This window comes from Melopsittacus undulatus, chromosome 1, assembly GCF_012275295.1.
Source record: "Melopsittacus undulatus isolate bMelUnd1 chromosome 1, bMelUnd1.mat.Z, whole genome shotgun sequence".
Taxonomy (NCBI): Eukaryota; Metazoa; Chordata; class Aves; order Psittaciformes; family Psittaculidae; genus Melopsittacus; species Melopsittacus undulatus.
Genome location: NC_047527.1, coordinates 111598119 through 111617244, shown reverse-complemented (window position 1 = coordinate 111617244; position 19126 = coordinate 111598119). Strand labels below are relative to the sequence as shown.

The 19126-nt window shown below is 37.9% G+C and overlaps 1 protein-coding gene across 1 annotated transcript in view; it reads right to left on the bottom strand.

The window, feature by feature from the left end:
* PARD3 (par-3 family cell polarity regulator) overlaps positions 1-19126 on the bottom strand; it is a 450917-nt gene that overhangs the window by 118745 nt on the left and 313046 nt on the right. The window contains 1 exon segment of the mRNA XM_034070217.1: positions 103-213. Within this exon segment, the coding sequence (XP_033926108.1) occupies positions 103-213 (111 nt within the window).

The window sequence follows — 19126 nt, the reverse complement described above, 5'->3', positions numbered from 1 at the left end:
ATCAACATTTGGGAATTTTCATCAATGAAAATTGAACTTCAGTTATTTAATTTAAAAAAACAAACTCTCTCTATCAAGGTTTAAGCAAATACTGAAGTCTACCTCTCCTGTTCTTGCTTCATTCGTATTCTCTCCTCTTCTGAAGTAAGAGCTTCCTGCACTTTTATTTTACCAGTTTTCTCACTCTTGTCATCTTTGCGATGTTTGCCAAACCTGTTAATAACACACAAAAAAGAATCTAACTTGTGAAATGAACAAAACTATATTTTTCTTTTCCTATGATAGAGCCCTCCAAGAAGGGTTGCTTGGAAACCAGGAAGGGTAAATGCAAAGACCTCAGAATCTCAATCTTTAATATCTTCTGGCTGCTTTGGTTTATTTTGTGTAATTTTTTGTTGGAGTTTTTTTTTCTAATTCATTTTTATTTCACTCCTCTTAAAATTTTTTAGAATTCCTCATGTAAGAACAGAAAAAAAACCCAAAACAATAGGATTACATTCCTTATTTTTCTGCCAGCATTTTGGGGTCACTATTATTAAACACATAGCCAAACAATGTTTTAGAAGTTACTTAGCAGTATCACTGCCAAAGAACACAACTCAATTTTACATTAAGTAAAGGCTTCACATTTGAACTGCAAGAGACACAGCACTGTACGTCTGACATCTGCCCAGAGCACAGCACCACCCTCCACCCCCACCCCACAAGAGCAGTTTCACCACACAGTGGACACCACCCAAGAATGTAAATTTATTCTTTTTCAACACCAGGTTCTTTAAAAACTTTATTACTCATGACTGTTTTCTGCCCTGGGTGTTCCAGTGCAAAGAGGATGAGTGGAGAAATGGAGCTGGCTGAGTCTCCCAGACAGAGTAGGATCCTGCCAACCCAATGTTTGCCCTTTTCGTGTCTCCTCTTCCCCTCTACCAGCTACATTTCAAGTATTTTAGGTTTCTTCCATATTTGCACATTCCACTGTTTTCTTTTAAGATTTCAGTTTGGCATTTCAGATATTCAGTTATTATTAGAAGAGTATTGCATGTGTTCCATAGACATTTCAGGCCTACTGTGAAAGGAATTACTTTTATATAGAGCAAACTAAACAAACTTAAATATAGCCCTTAAATGCATCTACAGTTTATAGATAACAATTTTCTATTTAAGGCAAAGTATCTATTAAACAGTATATTATTGTAATACCTACCTATTAAATGTGAGATCATTTATGATACCAAAAGCAGCAAGAATTTTACTCTTTTTAATCACTCAGGTGACAGCAGACTGCCAGTTGTGGCACTTCATGCTCAGGTTCACATCAGAAGGGAAGTGAAAGCATTGAAACGAGCAAAGTCCAGCAATGGTGCAGACAGGACAACCCAAATGCTCACAAACAAAAAATAAACCACAGAGTTCTTTAAACTTTCTTCTGACCCATGAATGTAACCTTTTAAAAATATTTAAAGTCCACTAGGCATTAATAATATTTTCCCATTCGTTCCTATTGATTCTAGTACAAAGCTATTGCGTGGGTTAAAGACACATCACACAGTAACCCTGCAGAATGATGAACTTCTGGCCACTCAATCAAAAGATATTATTATACTTCATAACCATGTTTATAGCTCTTAGGACTACTGTTTAAAAACACAGCTACACAAAACAACAACATAGGAGCATGTACACAAACTTAAAAGTGTGTGGCTGTTCTCCACAATTCCCAGATTGATGATTTCCAAAGTAATTCAGGCATCTGATAGCTAAAATTGTTCATTAATAGCCATCTGAAAAGGGAGAGGCAAAGGACATGACAGGGTTAAGAAACACACAATAGTGCATAAAGTTAAGTCTCTAATTTTATAATTTGTTACACATAAAACTGACATACTTAAAATCAGTGACTAGAAACACCAGCATGTATCTTTTAAAACATCCAGTTATTTATTAGAGAGTAGTCAAAACCATTATCAAAACATTTACATATATGCCATGAGAGATTCAAATCAAGTTCTGGATTCTGTACACCAGACAAGAGAATGGTTAATTTAAAATTGCCCTAAATCCTCTAGCCAAGAGAGGAGGTTTAGCAGAAAAACAGTGGAACTGAGCCATTTCACTCTGAACCACAGAGAGTGCCAGGGGTCTGACTGATGGAACACTAAGTGCCATGAGGAGACACATAACATATGTGGTACAGTAGCACAGCATCTCTGGGATGCCCGTGTTTGCTTCTGTCTCCTGTCCTTCCTTGACCCATTCAAAATGTCAGGGAAAGCAAAGGAACCAAATTCTGGAGTAGCCGGTTTATTTTTGGAAAAAAAGAACTAGTGGTTAAAGGATCAGGAAAAAAAAATTAAATTAAATGAGTACCTATTAGGTTTTGGCAGCAAAACAGAATTTTCACCACCATAAATCAATTCATTGCAAGTATGAACAGAAATATATTGAAATCAATACCTTATTAAAAAAAAAAAGTACACAGGAAATTTCTAATAATCCTTGTAAGCAATCTAGTAAATGCCTGGTCAGGCTGCATGATTGTGGGAAGAGTATTTCTGAAGTTAACATGTAATGCAAACCTAGCAAAAATAAATGGTTTGAGTTTTCAGATCCAACTGCCCAAGTCCAGAACACACCATGCTCGTGCTGCATTTCAACACAGGCATTGGTAGGTTTACCACACAGACAGCGCTCAGAGCAGCAGGAGGGTTCAATTTGCTCTGACTCATGAGCAAGATGTGTCAACAACACTTCTTCTCCTTCAGGTTTTTCTTCTGATCATTCCTTCTGCCCTCAGGGACCATCCTGATCAATTCTCCAGAAGACATCTCTGGTCCTTCCCCAGGCATTTCAAAGGGTGGCCATATTGTTCCCACTCTGACCCGGAGACTTTCCAGTGCCCATCTCCAACAAGCTCTGTGGTCATCCTGGCAGTGGACAGCCTGGCAGAATATGAATCACGGTGGTCTTGCAAAGTTGCCTTCTCTTGACTTTGTCACCCACAGAAGTGATATATCTGCCATAATCACCACTGCCTGCAACAAGTTCAGCAACATTAACTGCACTGTCCCTGCGCTTGAACCTAGAATAATCAGTGCTGTCCTCCCCCCTCCCTGATTGAGGCTTTGTGTTTTTAAAACCATCATCTTCAAAATAGCATCTCCATGATGCTTGTAAGTCATGAAGCTGCAGAACAGTTTGGAAACACCCTGTGCTAAAGAAGTTTGGCTCTGAACAAGTCTGCATACTTTTAGCAAGACCTCTGTATTAAAAAATATTTACGAAATCAAGATTTCTCTTTTCCACTGAGATTGCAAGCCTAACAGCATCTCTGTTAAGCTTCAGCTTTCAACAGTAAAAGTGACAGAGAAACAAAGGAAAAACATCTTCCAGGCTCCATGAAGCACTTGAGAAAGGTGTTTAAAAGAACTGTGATGGGGATATATATGTACACATCTCTTACCCCCAATACCCCTTTTATTTCTGCAGGACCAGTCAACACTCTCCACTCAAAACATCAGTCAAAGGTTTTGGTAAGATTACTCTTGCTAACAATAAGTGTATTTGATATTTATTTCGATGAAAAGTTTTTGCTCCATGAAATATGATTTCTAGTCATAATTAAACCCAACAGCCCAAATCAGCATCCTCTCCACCAAACTGATAACAGACATTTATTAATTATTGAACATTCATACTCAGGCCAAGTTTAACTACAGAAGAGCAACATCCTGCAATACTAAGGTTCACCATTAAAGTGAGCTGTTAACACTTCCTCAGCTGTACTGCAATGTGTCAAGCTATTCAAAATCACCAGCCCTTCTAATTTCCTCAGGTAGATATTTCCTACTCTGCTTCATGAATATTAAATAAAACAGGACACTTAGAAATAAAAATAAGAGTATTCAAACCACTGAAATTCTAACAGTCTATACAATATTCTTTCAAAATAGCAAATGCACATCCCACAGCCAGTGGTAAAGCTCCCTCCCTGCTGCTGTCCAATACCCCTTGTGTAATTGTGTGAATCAAAGGAACCAAAGTATGGGTCAGGTCCCCAGAATTACTCCCAATATTTAAACCAGCTCAATTTGAATGCACTGGCCAACTGAAAAGATCTGGCATACCTTTATAAAAGTTTTATGTTCTTAAATGTGCAAACAGCATAGACTTGCCCTGGGAACATTCATGTGTGTGACACCTTCCCCACAGCCCACCAGAATTTGCATCATTGTAAAGCTTATTTCTTTACTGCTCAGGTACTCAAAAGGAAGGGAAGATGGAATTAGGATGTATGTTGCATGTATGACCCATGGCAACTTTGGAATCTTGCTGCTTCCAATACTGTTTCTTCCATAATGCATGCATTGAATGTCCTGGCACACCCACATAATAACTTCCCCTGCTGAAGTGACTGCTCATTTAATGATAACAACCTCAGGCTGGAAACTCCCAAAGTGCAATTGTTAACGATATCTCTCGTGTAAAATAGCAATCACCATCCATTTGTCTTGTGTCAGAGACTCTAGATTTTTGCAAGGACATGGCCTTGAGGATACTGCCAAGTAATCTGCTCCCAGCCCTTGCTGCTCACTTCACAGGTATAGGAGTGGTTCTCCACTGTGCGCAGCTGGTTAGCAAGTGCCTAAAGCACCTGGATTTTCAGGTACTTGTCTGAACCTGTGATGGTATCATTCTTGTTGCTGTGAAGCTGTCTGCTGGATACTTGTTGCAGTTCTTACAAATGCAAATGAAATTACAACTTTCCTTCTGAAACAGACTCCAGGGCTCAGGATCTGTGCACAGCAATGCTCCTTGCATTAGTGAAAAGGAGGACAGCATTTTAAAACAAAGGTAAGGACTAGTGTTGGAAATAAAAAGCGAAGTAGTGCAGAAAAGGAGCATCAGTGACACTGACGTTCAGATAATCCTAGGAATCTAATTCCAAGCTCCTGTCATTTGCTAGATTCAGTGCCAACAATTTGTGAGCTATAAAAGCCCTACCTAAATCAGTGCACAAGATACCAATGCACAGACACAAACTACTGCATGATGGGCAGCAAAATTACATACACTATTGCCTCATCAAGTTAACATTTTTATGACGAAAAAAAGTTCTAATGTTAAAGCTTGAGCTATCCCAGGCACTGTGAAGAACCTGTAACATAGCAGCCACCACATACCATAGACTCAGTTCTTAGAAGCAAAGAATGTTGTTACTCATGGTAGAAAACAGAAAGCAAAAGGACAATGCACATTTCCCTGCAAATCCCTAATAATAATAATAATAAAATTACCATCCTGTTCATAAATATATTCTTTCATAGATAGAGCTTAATACTTTTCTGAGGACACATACTGTGTGGTTATAGAATAATCTTGATGGTAGTAACAATGTTTATAAATACAGCACCAGTACCTCACATAATAGCTAGTTCATTCAGTAGCAATCTCATCTAAACCCTGTTCCGAAAACTATATCTAAGAAGTAGTTTAACTTTTTCTAACTGCATAAACAAAAGTTTCAAGAAAAAGCTTCTATGAATAATTGAAATACAGATTGTAAATTAAAAATACCCAGTCTATCCAAGAGTGTGAGAAATTGATGAAAGAGAGCAACTGAAATCTTGTTCACTCTAATTGCCAAGATACTCCAGGGTTCTACTTAATTTATAGCTTCTTAATTGTCCTTTTACATTAAGGGTTAGAGAAAGTCTTAAGATAAGTGCAAATGCTCAGTCATATTCGTAGATCCACAGACTTAATCCTCAAATTCAGCCAACAACAGCAGTCACAGTAAATTAAGAAATTGAAAAATGTAAGAGGACCATTCTTTTAAAGTATGATCTCTAGAATATAACAGCCAAATCACATCAGAGGAAAGGACCATCCTCAGACCCTGTGATACTAGTTTGTCACATTATTTTTAATGAAAAGATGAGAACACAGACCTCTATGACCAAAGCTTGACCCTCAAATAGAAAATCCCATGAGCTCTGGATAATCTAATCAAACTAAAATGCATATCCAAATCTCTCTGTCAGTCCCTAGCTGGCTTACTTTCAAGCTTACTTGCTTGAACGACTGTCGTCAACTAGGAGGTGGCCTAATCCAAAGCCTATCACACTCAACAGTGCAGCACTGACTAGCAAATGCTTACAGTGGCTTTAGACCAATGCATCAGGGCAACTAAAGAGTGCAAGACTCAGCAGACAGGACAGTGTAGCAGAACATTTAAAGAACAAGCTCAAACTGCAAGATGATGCCATATATATATATGTGAAATGTATGTAAGATACATGTTGACAAAAAAGAACATATAAATGTTTTTGCATAAATACATTGAACAAATGAAAAAACGAGGATGTATAAGCAATAGCAACAGAAATTCCATTTACAACTTATAACAAAAATAGCTCCAGTTTAAAAGAATTTGTATCAACATCCTTGATAAAACAAAAATAATAAATATAATCTGCTAAATGGATTTTACTCTGATGCGTTACTGATGAGATCATTGTCGTCTGCCAAATCATCCACATATTTCATTAGAATAAAGAGCTACAGAAGAAACATGCATTAGTTGATTAATGAAAAAAACACAAAAATTGATTGAGACAGAAGTTTAGCAGCATTACGTTCCTTAATAGAAAAAAGACCATCATTAAAAATTAACAAATGGTAAGTGTCTTGAACTATTCTATCAGCGATTTCTGTCTTCAAGGCATGCTCCTTTCTCCATAGCAGCAAACAGTATTCACATACATATAACCTAACACTATTCGGAGGCTTTTGCAATTATTTTTGTAATCTTTCCCCCCTGCTGTATCAGCAAAATCATAAGATTTATATTGCAAAAGACTACGGTGACACAAAACCATTCTGTTGCTAAAAAAAACATTAATGAGCATAAATAAGGACTCAGCTTAGTGCTCAAACAAAAATCACCCTGGTTAGTGATGACTTGAGGATTTACAAGCCTGCCTCTCCAAGCAGAATTGTGCAAGTGCTATTTTTAAAAATATGCTTGTAAGTGCAAACATTTACATATTTGCAATGGATTTCTGGAAACAGACAGTTATCACATGTAATCAAAATATTAGATCAAATTCAACTTGCTAGGAGGGAGGGGAATGACTGCTGGAGTGACACAGCAACAGCACTATCCTTAGATGATACAAAAGCACTGATGTACAGGCAGCAGGAGCAAGGCATCTTGATGTAGGAACTTGTGGAAGTAGTTAAAATGGACATTTGTAACTTTTCATTTTCCACAAGTTTCCTTGCCTATATTAAAACTGATAAAGCAGCTGTCCTTCTGGTGCAATATTCAGCAGAAGATCCTTGGGTTCCTGCAGAACGCTGCTGTACCAAACCAAGAAAAGTGTATTACAAAAGGACATAGGTAACTTATGAAGAACACTTCTGAAAAGGTATACTTGTACCTCTTCAGGCCAATGATTTTTGCCTTTGAGCAATAAACTCACATGCTCAGCCATGAATATAGGAATTTAAACAGGAAAACTCAAGTGGTTACCACTTCAAATTATCATCCATCTCTGAAGTTACCACCCTGTGCATGACTACTGTAAAGCACGTGAAGGTCTTCTGTGTTATATTTACACATTTCCTCTCAACAGCTTCTGCCCCACTTTCCAAATATTAAATATAATTTTTCAGTACTGTTCAGGTGGAGATTCTAGTACATCTCACCAAACTAGGGCTATTCAAAACCAACAACCAGAATGGCACATAAATCGCAACACTTCATGTGCAACATCACTGGTGATTCCCACAACAACATCCTGGAAACAAGTGGAAATAACATATGGCATGGGTAACCGTTTCCAGCCACTGAAGCTTAATCTGCCTGTCTTTGAGTCAATAGCTGAACTTCATAGAAAATGGTTATGATGCCAAACCAAGAGACATGTCATGAGGTTTCATTCAATTATTTTCATAAACAGTTTTGATAACATTATCTGAAAGGCATGACACAACAGGCAGAATATTATTCACACCAAGTCGCTCTCTTTTCACAACTTAAGCATTTGTAATATTTACTTAAAGCATAAAATGGTGAAACTTTTAAAAACAGATTTCTTTTAAGGAGAGACCATCTGTTTGCAAATTTCTAAACAGAAGATAATCTTCTTGCATTACTACTCATGATTGCCTAAAGCTAGCTAGAGCCATTGACAGCCTAATAAATAAATAAAAAAATAAAAATAAGTAAATCACAAGAAATAAGAAAAAAGCTGACAATTAATCCAAACTACTGCACTTTAAAAGCTGTCTGAGAAGGGCAAAGGAAGTGGGGATAATTTTACAATGATAATATCAGAAAGACAGCAGCAAGTCAGCAGACAGACAAGAGATTCTTCTGCTGTCTGGCCAAATCAACTCAGCAAGCAATACCACAATGTACTAAAAGTCACCATAAATAACTCGCTTTCATGGTGGTCAGCCAAAACCTGTTAAACTGTGGAATCCCTGAAGGAGTCAGGAATAAAAAAGAAAGCTTCTTCTTAGATACAACTGTGTTAGCAATCATTAATGATGGAAGCAACCACAGAAGCAATACATGATATTTTAATGGATGTTTCATAACAGTCTAACCATTATAAAGTTTGCTTGTGTGGCAAAAACTCTTTTAATGTTGTGTATATATTAAAAAAAGAGAGTGGCTGTTGACCACAAAGTTACTTGCCCTAAAATTGAATTTGATACACTGTGTGTTATCTGTCATTGAAGCAAGTAGCTCATGCATGTGACACAGCCAAGCTAATTCAGTCTTTTAAAAGATAATATAATCTCAATGGGCAATGTATCCTTTCATTTCTGCTGTATAATGTACTTACAAATGAGTCTGTCCCCCCTCTCAGACAAAATTTCCCCATCAAGACTGCAGTGCCCTGTTAGGTAATTCAGTACTGGTCAGTAAGATGTTAAATAGTAATCAAAAAACTGCAAAAACAAATTGAAAAAAAAAGAAATAATCAAACAAACAAACAAAAAAGCACCCCCAAAAAAAAACAAAACCAAAACAAAACAAAAAAAAAAACCCACAATAAAAAACAAGAAAAAAGTGGCACTTACAAAGAGCAGGCTCCTGAAAAAGTCTGAGTAAAGGCCTCCAGTGTGTCAACTTGTCTTTCATAGACTACATACATAGAACCAGACATGCAACCCTCTACTTTGAAATAGCATAATACCATATACAGGGATTAAAAACAATTTTCCAAATTCTAAGTAGCAGCAGCAGTCTACTTTTAACAGGTGCCTGAGTACCTAAACTAGAATGTACTTACTTTTTTATAACAAAAGCAATTTATCTGAGTTGAGTAAATCATTCCTTCTCCGTGTGCTGAGTGCCAAGCCCAGCTGACCTGACTGTACCCTGCCCACACTGTACTTAGCAGGTCAGAAACCCTTACCCCAGAGCTCCCTGCCTGACAGCAGCTGCCCTACAGCCGCACAGCAAGATGGGCACACTTCTGTTACTGCATTTGTCATAGTCCACAATTGGTTTAAGAACTGTGTACCAATTTCGGTATTAATAATGCTATATTGTATGCTTCTAATTACTGGTGTCCACTGAGAGCGCTTACAGAGACCATTTAAACAGTGGCTACTCTTCCAGCCGTTCTTTCCTCAACTATACTTCTAATTTCTGCTCTGTTCATTTTAATGCATTATTGTTTCAAAATACAATGCTTCAAAATTGCAAATTATGTCTGGCTTAAGGGCTGATTAGGAGAAATACTAGCACTTCTGCCTCTGTGTGAATAACTCACACATAATGAGCGATTGATTGAGCTCCAAGAAGTCCAAATGATGAGAAGGGTCAATTTGAACATTCCTATTAGCTTCTTTTGTTAAATCTAACACTTTGCCAGGCCAGAGACAAATACTGCATCTGGTTACCATGATTTTTTCCAACCCTGCAGAAGTACAATTTAGAAAATGGGTACTGGTCTAAAGGCAGACCTTATAAGAAATGCTAATGAAATAGCAAGTAAAAAAAACCCCAACCCAACATTTTACTGGCACTCAAGAGATGGGGGGAGATGGGGTGGGGGAAGGGGGAAGAGAAGTTGCAAGGCAAATTTGCTTCAACACTTTCCTGGCATAAAAGATAAAAAAAAAAACCAAACCAACTTTGTAATAGGAAGTCTCCACAACTCCATTTTACAACTGAAAGGCTTGCTTGCATATATATGAGCCTGGCCTGGCTCATGTAAATGTGAGTTATAACAAGAAAATCACTAAAGATGCTCACTAAGCACATGCAACAGGCAAAGAAATGAGGGCACAAATGTAATACACCAGCTAGTTAGACAAGGAAATTGCAGTAACATTATTCCACCAACTTAGTCTTGCAGCCTTGCAATTACAATGCATAAAATCAGCATAGGTTAACGCAAACACAAAAAGAGTTAATCAACATACTGACAGCTCATTTGGAACCTTCCAAAGATTAAAACTTCCCTACAGATCTCATTACTTACAAATGTTAGTATGTCAGTCAGAAGTTCTTCTGTCAGTTACTGAAAATCTTTGTTGATACACATATCCTAGAAAATAACCTCTGTAGGGTAAATTCAGCAATAGGTAATGTGTCTGTATCTTATGTTTCATTCACATATTTACACTTACAGGAGGCAGTGAAGGCACAGGTGATTTACAGCAAAGGAAAACAGACAACACTGTAGAATCTGTGAGGCAAGTTTAACTAAAACATACTTAAACACCAGACAAATGTACAGCTGCCATTCTCTTCTCAGGGGATTCCTACAATACCAAAAAGCAATTCTCCTTGCTGAGTTGCAGTACCCAAGTGCTAGTGGCTGTAGAGTACAGTTTAGGATCCACTGTCCCAGCCTGGGTTCTACAGTGCCACCTATGTGGCCCTTTAAGTCTCCTTGGGGACAGATCAAATTTCTTTAATTATAAAAATAAACAAATAATGCCAATAGAATACTTCTACAAAGTGCTTCAGGGCACAACTCAAGCTACACTGAATACCCCTGAATCATTATTGCCACAAAAAAAAAAAATTTAAAAAAAAAAAGAAAAAAGGGAGGAAAAAATTACAGATACATTATTTTGAAAGTTTGTTATAAGGCAGGGCTAAGACACAGAATGTAGCCTGACCCAAGGTTCTGGTTAGAATACATCAATATGCCATTGCTGGCTTCACATACCTCTGACTATTCTATCAGCCAATATTCTGCCCTGTGGCATGAAAATTTAGGTTACAGCCATAGGATCTCTAGGTGGAAAATGAAGAGTGAGACTTGCACTGCAGCAGCATCACTGGAATTAACAGTCCCTGGAGAGGATACAACAATATTCAGATGGATCTTTGCTGGGAAGTCAGTCTGGCAGTGAGTCCCCACAGCAGCTGGCACAGGGGCTTGCCCAGAGCTACCTGGAGCCCTGGAGACACCCAGCATCCTGTTGCTGCCAGTACTCAGAGCTTGAGCTGTCTTCATGACAGCTACAGTTGAAATAACTGTATCAGTTGCTGATGGGCCAAGCTGGGAGCTGAAATTTCAGACTGAAAAGGTGCACAAACCAGGACTTTATGGGACCAATTTGAGGTAAGACATATGGGGTGATGGCGCATTTTTTATGTTCCCGCCCCCATGCAAGTAAGCTCCTAGCACAACAGATCTCAGACCTGGACCGCTCCATAAACATTTGTGCATGCTCAGGCACTGTGAGTGACTGGGCCTATGTTTAGTTAAAAGCCCACACAGATGATGTTAAAAAGAAACCCAAACTTGACATCAAAGATATACAGTTCCTGACATGTTCTTCTCCAAATGAGGTCTGCTCTGCTCATGCTTGGCACTGCCCACAGTTTACAAAGATTATCACTGCCATATCAGTATTTCTTCTGAATATATATAGCATAAAACAAATCTTAAAAAACCACCCCAAAAAAAACAGATGAAACTGGCACAGAGCCTTTGCATTTACTCATCTCAAGCAAGCAGTTTTCTTCCTTTTGCAGTTATAAAAGGCAAACAGAATTAGCAAAGTATTAGGAGCTCCACAGATTATATCAGGACTCCAAACAGTTACAGATGATAATACTGTTGGTATCATTACTTGCTCTGCAACATCACAGAAAAAGAATACTTTAACTGTAACACTGTATCTGAAACTCCTGCTTGTGGAAGCATGTTGCGTTATGAATTTCAGGAATTAAGAGAGATAACATCTATAATAACATTGTGAAACATTTGAGACTTATTTGTGGTACGTTGCTGTTGAAATGTGTAACAGCAATTCAGCTTGCATACTAAATACCTGGTGTTGAGTATGCTAGAAGCACTTGCAGTCGGTATAAGAATAAACTACTTCCATTATTGTAATACTCAAAAATTATGACATAGCTAAAATTCTAGATGTATTTTGTTATTATATCCACTTTTTCAGAACTTTTAGATCTAATCCATAAACTTTATTTGTGATTAGACATTTTCTTACTAAGTACTACCTGTAACAACACAGCAGAAAAAAAAGGAAATCTACATACATCGTCAGTCATCCATTATCTTCAAACTAAGCTCAACAGCATCATCTGGAAGCCATAGATAGTATATGTTTTTAGAATACAAATATTTTGTATTTCTACAACACAGGAAACATCATAGGATATCAAAATCCTTGAAAACTTTAGCATAGACAAGGTACTAACCCATTTTTAAACCATAAAAACAGTTCCTCTTTGGAAGTGTAAGCAAATTGCCAAACTCCAGATTTCCATATTGTAGGCACAAACAGTGTAAAGACTAACTGCAGATTCCACTGACAATGCCAGGTTTAGGAAGTTAATAAATCTACTGAACTAGTTATTTTTGATTGAGAACTTCTCTAATAATGCAATACTACTAACACACTTTCAGCATATAATAAAACCTCTTTAAAACAGCCATATCAGTAGTATTTTATTATATTTGTTGAAAATACTTAAGACCACCAAGTGGTTCCATGAAACCATGCCACATTCTTTTTCCTTTTAGGATTAGGAGCTATGAGACTGATATAAAAAAAAATAATCCTGAAAACCAAAAAAAGTGTTAACATTTGTAGAAACTATGAATTTCTCTTCAGCAGAAGCAAATATTCTAAAATTTACTGTTAAGCACATCATCAGGTAGCCCAAACATACACTGTAAAACTAGTTCATGAACTGAATGCATTCCAGCAGGGTCTACTTTGCAAACATCTAGAGCCTTTTCTTGCACTCCTGCCTATTGTAAGTTTGCAGAGAAGCAGTTAAAGTTAATATGCAATGGAACACTACATTAATTACTGAAACATTACTGCACATCAGAAAGATTTACTACTACTTTGCAAACGTGCTTACCTGGGTGCCATAAAATACTGATATGAGTCAGATCTACTGCAGTGCACTGTAATCAGGTCTTTGCACTTGTAATGTAAAAGCAGTTCCTTGATATAAAAGTCATTCTACACAATATCTGAAAGACATTTTTGTATGTGACAGACTTCAAATTTTGTTAGTATTTTGGAATTAGGTAAATATACCCCAAATAGACAGTAACAGGACAAAATGGCCAGAACAGAATATACAGACACTGTGTTTTGTACCTGAGTCCAAAGGCATCACCTTAAGAAATCCTTGAGCTCCAGGTTGCTGAAAGCCTGGAAAACAGATCTGGGAAACACTGCTATAGTTATCCTGTTCTGATACCCCACCCTTAGCAGCTACCCCTGATCACTGTCAGAAACAAACTATTAGGTACAGGGACTTCCCATGTATCATTCAACACTGTGTGGCTGTATTCTTATGTTCTTACATTAAACTGCACAGAAAATAATCACTTTTTCAAGCCCAGTGGGTCGTATAGCATACTACTCATAGCATCATATAGGTTTGGGTTGGAAGGGACCTTACAGACCATCTAGTTCCAACCCCCCTGCCACAGTCAGGGGCATCTTCCACTAGACCAGGCTGCTCAAAGCCCTATCTAGCCTGGCCTTGGACAATGCCAGGGATGGGGCACCCACAACTTCTCTGGTTGTGTATTTTCTATTAGGTATTGTATCAGCCAATCAAGCTTGGTATCCTAATAGCTGACAGCCTAGAACAATTTAAAGTAAGATGCTTGGAAGCACAGTAAAAATAACCTGTTTACAGATAACTTTTTCCTTAACTCTCACCATGCAATGGGTGGTTCAGAGTCACAAATGCATGCTTAGCTGCATTATTTTCCATATTCTTGGTTTTCAAGAACTGTGGGGGGCAGTTAAGTTCCTGAGGGTAATCACATAATCACAAAAATACTTTAAAATTAAACTTTTTTGATTACAAACTTATTGTACATCCACATTTTTTTTTGCCCCATGAGAAGGATAAGCACATGTTGATTGAGTCAGACTTTTTGTACCCGTGATTATTTGATGTATCTTGCTCCTATCTCCTTTTACTGAGGACAAATATGTTTCACCATGAGAGAGGTTAAGCACTGGAACAGGCTTCTGAGAGAGGCTTCTGAGTCCCATACTTGGAGATATTTGAAACTCAACTGGTGTGAAATTCAGCTCATGAAATGTTGAAGCTGAAGTGCTGTGAGCAGGATTTAAACCAAGAAGAGAACCCTTCCTGTCTGAATCACTCTACGAGTGCAGTATTTTCAATGTCTTCAGTTCATCCTAATTCTCTTTTTCCATCCAGAAGTTAACAATTGCTTCAAAGGGGGAGATACTACTGACATACACCATTGGCATTGTTTCTAATATTTCCTTCTCTCTTATACTTTCTATAAAACTTCTGTGCCTCGTATTTTTCCCTGAAATAAGAACTTAAAAGCCAAAAAAACTCCTCTGCTTGCCTTATACTCACTATTTTCTTGCTACATTGAGGGAAATGCAAGGGCAAAGCTTATAACTAATATATTCTTACTACATTCAGGCAAATGCAGGGGCTTATGGACTATTTCTGTTCTGGTATATCTTACTCCAGAAATCATACTGGTTACGCCCATTTTGCCATTTTCACTGAAGTGCTTTATAATTTTGTCTTGAATGACTATCTCTCTACACAACAGTAGGAAATGTGGAAATCCTAACAGAAGACATGAGCCTGACAATGCACAGCGAATACAGATCACTGCTTCTGGGAACTGAAAGACAGTAGTAAGTTGAAGCTTTGCCTTTTAGAATAGGATCAGCTGTCCTGCAGCTGCCAACTTAAGTACCTCAAGTAACTATAACTTAATAGCCTATGTCATCTTCAGCTATAAAGATATACAGTTTACACTAATTTTTATGTAAGACAACATTTCTATTCCTGTATCTAAAAGGGATTTTCAAAGAAGACTGTTTTAAAAACATAATCTACCGCATCCTTAACGTATGCTGATGCATGGGTGCTATCAGTGGAAAATTAAATTTCAAATGAACATTTTCAACAGGTAATGAAACAAATGTCATTAACAGAGGTTTTTGTTGAATGTATCCTTCAGGTCTCAAGACAGTATTTACTTACCACACTTTGTTGTGGACTAGCACACTGCCTAGTTAGTCTTTATTTATCACATCAGGTGGAAGAAAAAAAACCTATTTCTATACAAGCTAAAACTGAAATTGACTTTGACTCTCTGAACTGTCAACAAATTCTTCTCTGAAAAGGCTTGCTTTGCAGAGATTATAAAGTAGGTGTCATCCTTGACACTTGCATTCTATATTCATCCAGCAGGCCTGGAAAAGAAGTGCTACAGAACGCTGGGCAGCATGGCAGAGGGCTCAGCTGTCACGCCGCCTGCCTCCCTCACTTGCTTTGCAGGCAGAGATAGTGCTGTAGGTGTCAAAGGTTCTCCATTTAAACTTGCTGACAAGCAGAGGAAGAATACTTGGAGAATATGTTATCAGCCACTATAAACTTGTCTCTAGTAACAACTCATCCTGACACTTACTTATGGATGTTAGAAACGAAAGCCCCGATTCTATAGAAATTAAAACAGTGAAACCCCCAAACTGTATACCTCCATCAGATTTACTCTGGAAAAATTCAGTGCAAGGAATACATACAGCAAAGCCCTGCTTTCTGTCAGAATGACAAACTAGAGAGCCACATATGATTATGTTAATCTCTCACTTCAAATTTCCTTCACACAATCGCATACCATTGCTTTCTGTGTTTCATTTAAAAGTCATAGAGTTTACTAACCACTTAATGAAGCTGCATTCCTTAAACCCCTGACAGATTATGTGAAGTTGTTTGGTTTAGAAATACAAATTTGCCCCTTGCCCCAGTGACATCTTAGTCAAAAGCCAGTGTGTTTGGGGCTAGAGGCAATGGAACACACATTTCCTCAAAGCAATGGATTGCACCAAACAGCAGAAAACAGAAAGGCAAAAAAGTGCAGAGAGGAAGGAAGGAGCATAGCTTGCCTTTCCAAAAAAGAAAAGCTACTTTCAATCAAGCTTATCTCTTTCAGTCTCTTATTTACTTTTAATTGGAAAGAAGGAAGTGAATATGAAAATGCTTTGAAAGACATTTCTAAGATTCCCAAGCCTGCATCAAAGATGACAATTTGCTGCATGGCTGATTTCATTTGAAAGGCGTTTCTGATTCCGTGTGTCCCAGTGGCCAGATGAAACCTTGAAAACAGATCAGGACAAAGTAGCCCTGACCACACAAAAATAAAGTGCCATCAACAGTACCCAACTTGCAGCCAGGATGAGGACTGTGCTTCTCATCTGAACCTTGAAAAGGCATCATGCTCAGACCCTATATCTAGGATTGTAGTGTACTGCACATTTTCTAGCTGGTGGCGGAAGAGGAGAAGCAGATGTGGACTTAATGATAGTTGTGCCAGCTGGCTCATAGTAGTAGCAGGCAAAAGACAGAGCACAAATGGCCCCAGATCCCATTTACCTGAGCAATGACCCAGCTTAGCGTTTCTGATGAAAGTCTCAGTACAAGCAGTGCAAGCTGTCGGCAACATTCTCAGACGAACATTAGCAAGCGCAGGTGCAATTCAGTGTGCCAGCAATGAGCTTCCATGTTTGAAATGATACTGCTGACAGGTGTTTACACAATAACTTCCTTCTTTATGTTCTAAGGCTCAAGATTTATGGTGTTTTGTGCCACCAGCAGAGCACAAAGGAAAAAAATATTTCTAACTTTCAGAGCTCGTTCCCATGTTTTCTTTTAAGTCCATATACCAGTGTCATTCACCAATAGGAAGTAGTCCTATCAGTCATGCTTCCAATGAAAATATCGTTATTGTTGCTTCTTAAGGTACTGAACGATAAAAATCAGACTACAGATTTTATTTTATTGAGTTTGAGGTATTTGCCAGTCCTGTTGATTAGGGTATAATTCAACAGTATTTTACAGAACTCAGATACCTTTTTGTCAAATGCTTGCTTAAAAGTCTGAAGGTTGTTATTAAATGAAAGAGAAAGAAGGTAATTACTAAATCAATGCTATAACCCTTGTGATTTGCTTTTCATCTCCTCACAGACATTATGATGAGAAAACTTCAATGAAAATCAGAATAGGCAAAACAAGTAAGTAATGTAACAAGCAATAGTAATCCATGTAGGTTATTCTCTCAAATGCCCAGTCAGAGGTCTCAGATGGCTAATGTGGTTGAAATGTGTAATTCAAAGCTACAAATACTATGTTTATGAATCTGGACATGTCCAGTGCACCTTGGAAGCAGCTGTATGGGGAAAAAATAGAAAGAGAACAGTATATCTGATTTCAGCTAAACAAGGTTGCAAACTAAATTATCTATTTCCTCTCACAGAACTGGAAGACACAACAGTGCAAGGCTCCCAGTAATCATTTTAAATGTAATTAAATCTAATTAGGATTAGAATTTAATGGCAATTTAATATTACATTTGCATTGGCTATCCAGTGCATTGATTTACCCACCTGTGCGCTACAACAGTTAAGAGAGGAATTAAAGATCAGTTACCATATGTTACGGATTTACATCTCCATCAACATTATAGGCCAGATCTTGAATTACTCAAACAACTCCAGAACTAAAACCACCTCTGCATATGCTTAATTCTAAGCATACTGTCTTGTTCCATGAACGGTGCTTATATCCTCCACTGAAAAGTTATGCTTATGTAGGACTGAGGTATTAATACCTACAGTAGAAATGTAACATATTTATCCACAGTTGCTTCAAATTCCATTACACCTATTCCATAAGCTACCTCCAAATCCAATGCAGATATTTTCTTGCTTAACTCAAGGTTAAGATACAATGTGCATAGCCTCCACACTGTCTTTACTTCCTCTGTGCATTTCCCCACATAAACTCAAACATACCATTTGCATTTGCAAATCCACTTGCAAAAAGGTCTGCTTGTTTCAGCAGGTTTTTATTACCAGGCAATGAGTGACTGTCCCTCCGATATTTCCAGAGAAACATGACTAGATAGCTTGGCCTCCCTGCTACTCCCCTTCCACCATTTGGAAACCCAGATCTACCTTTTTACCCTCCTTATTCTCAGCATCTTGGTAGTTGTTTCTTCTAAAGATGTTATTCCTCAGACACATCCTCTCCTGCAACTGATCACTTGCACATATTTTTCTATCATAAAATTTACCAATGAGAATCCTCCCATACAAACTCCCCATTAAGAGCGTGGCTGTCTACTTTCTTTCAAACAAAATTGATTCTCCCCAGAAGTAACGTAATAGTGATGCCATTGCCTTAGAGAACCATGGTGCGAGGTTGACCATAGAGAAAAATTATATATGGCTTGAGGAAGCTGGGGAAAAATGTGAAGCTGCTACTCCAGTTGCCTATGACCTGTCACTTCACCAGTGCAGTCACCAATCTAGAAATCATATCCAAGCTTGTACACTGGGGATAAGCATGAATGAAGTACACAGTTCATAAGTGAGCAGCAGCAGCACAGCAGACACAGATCATCCAAAACCTACAAATAAGATCAATCTCAAATCACCCTATCTTACATCCTAAGGGGATCCACTTTCATAAATGAAGATACCCTGTGTGTGACAGCGGCAAGAGGATGGGAAAAGGCAGCAGCATATACAGTTTCTCTCTCTCAGGGGAGGAAAGTTAAAGAATTGTAGAAGTCCATCAAAC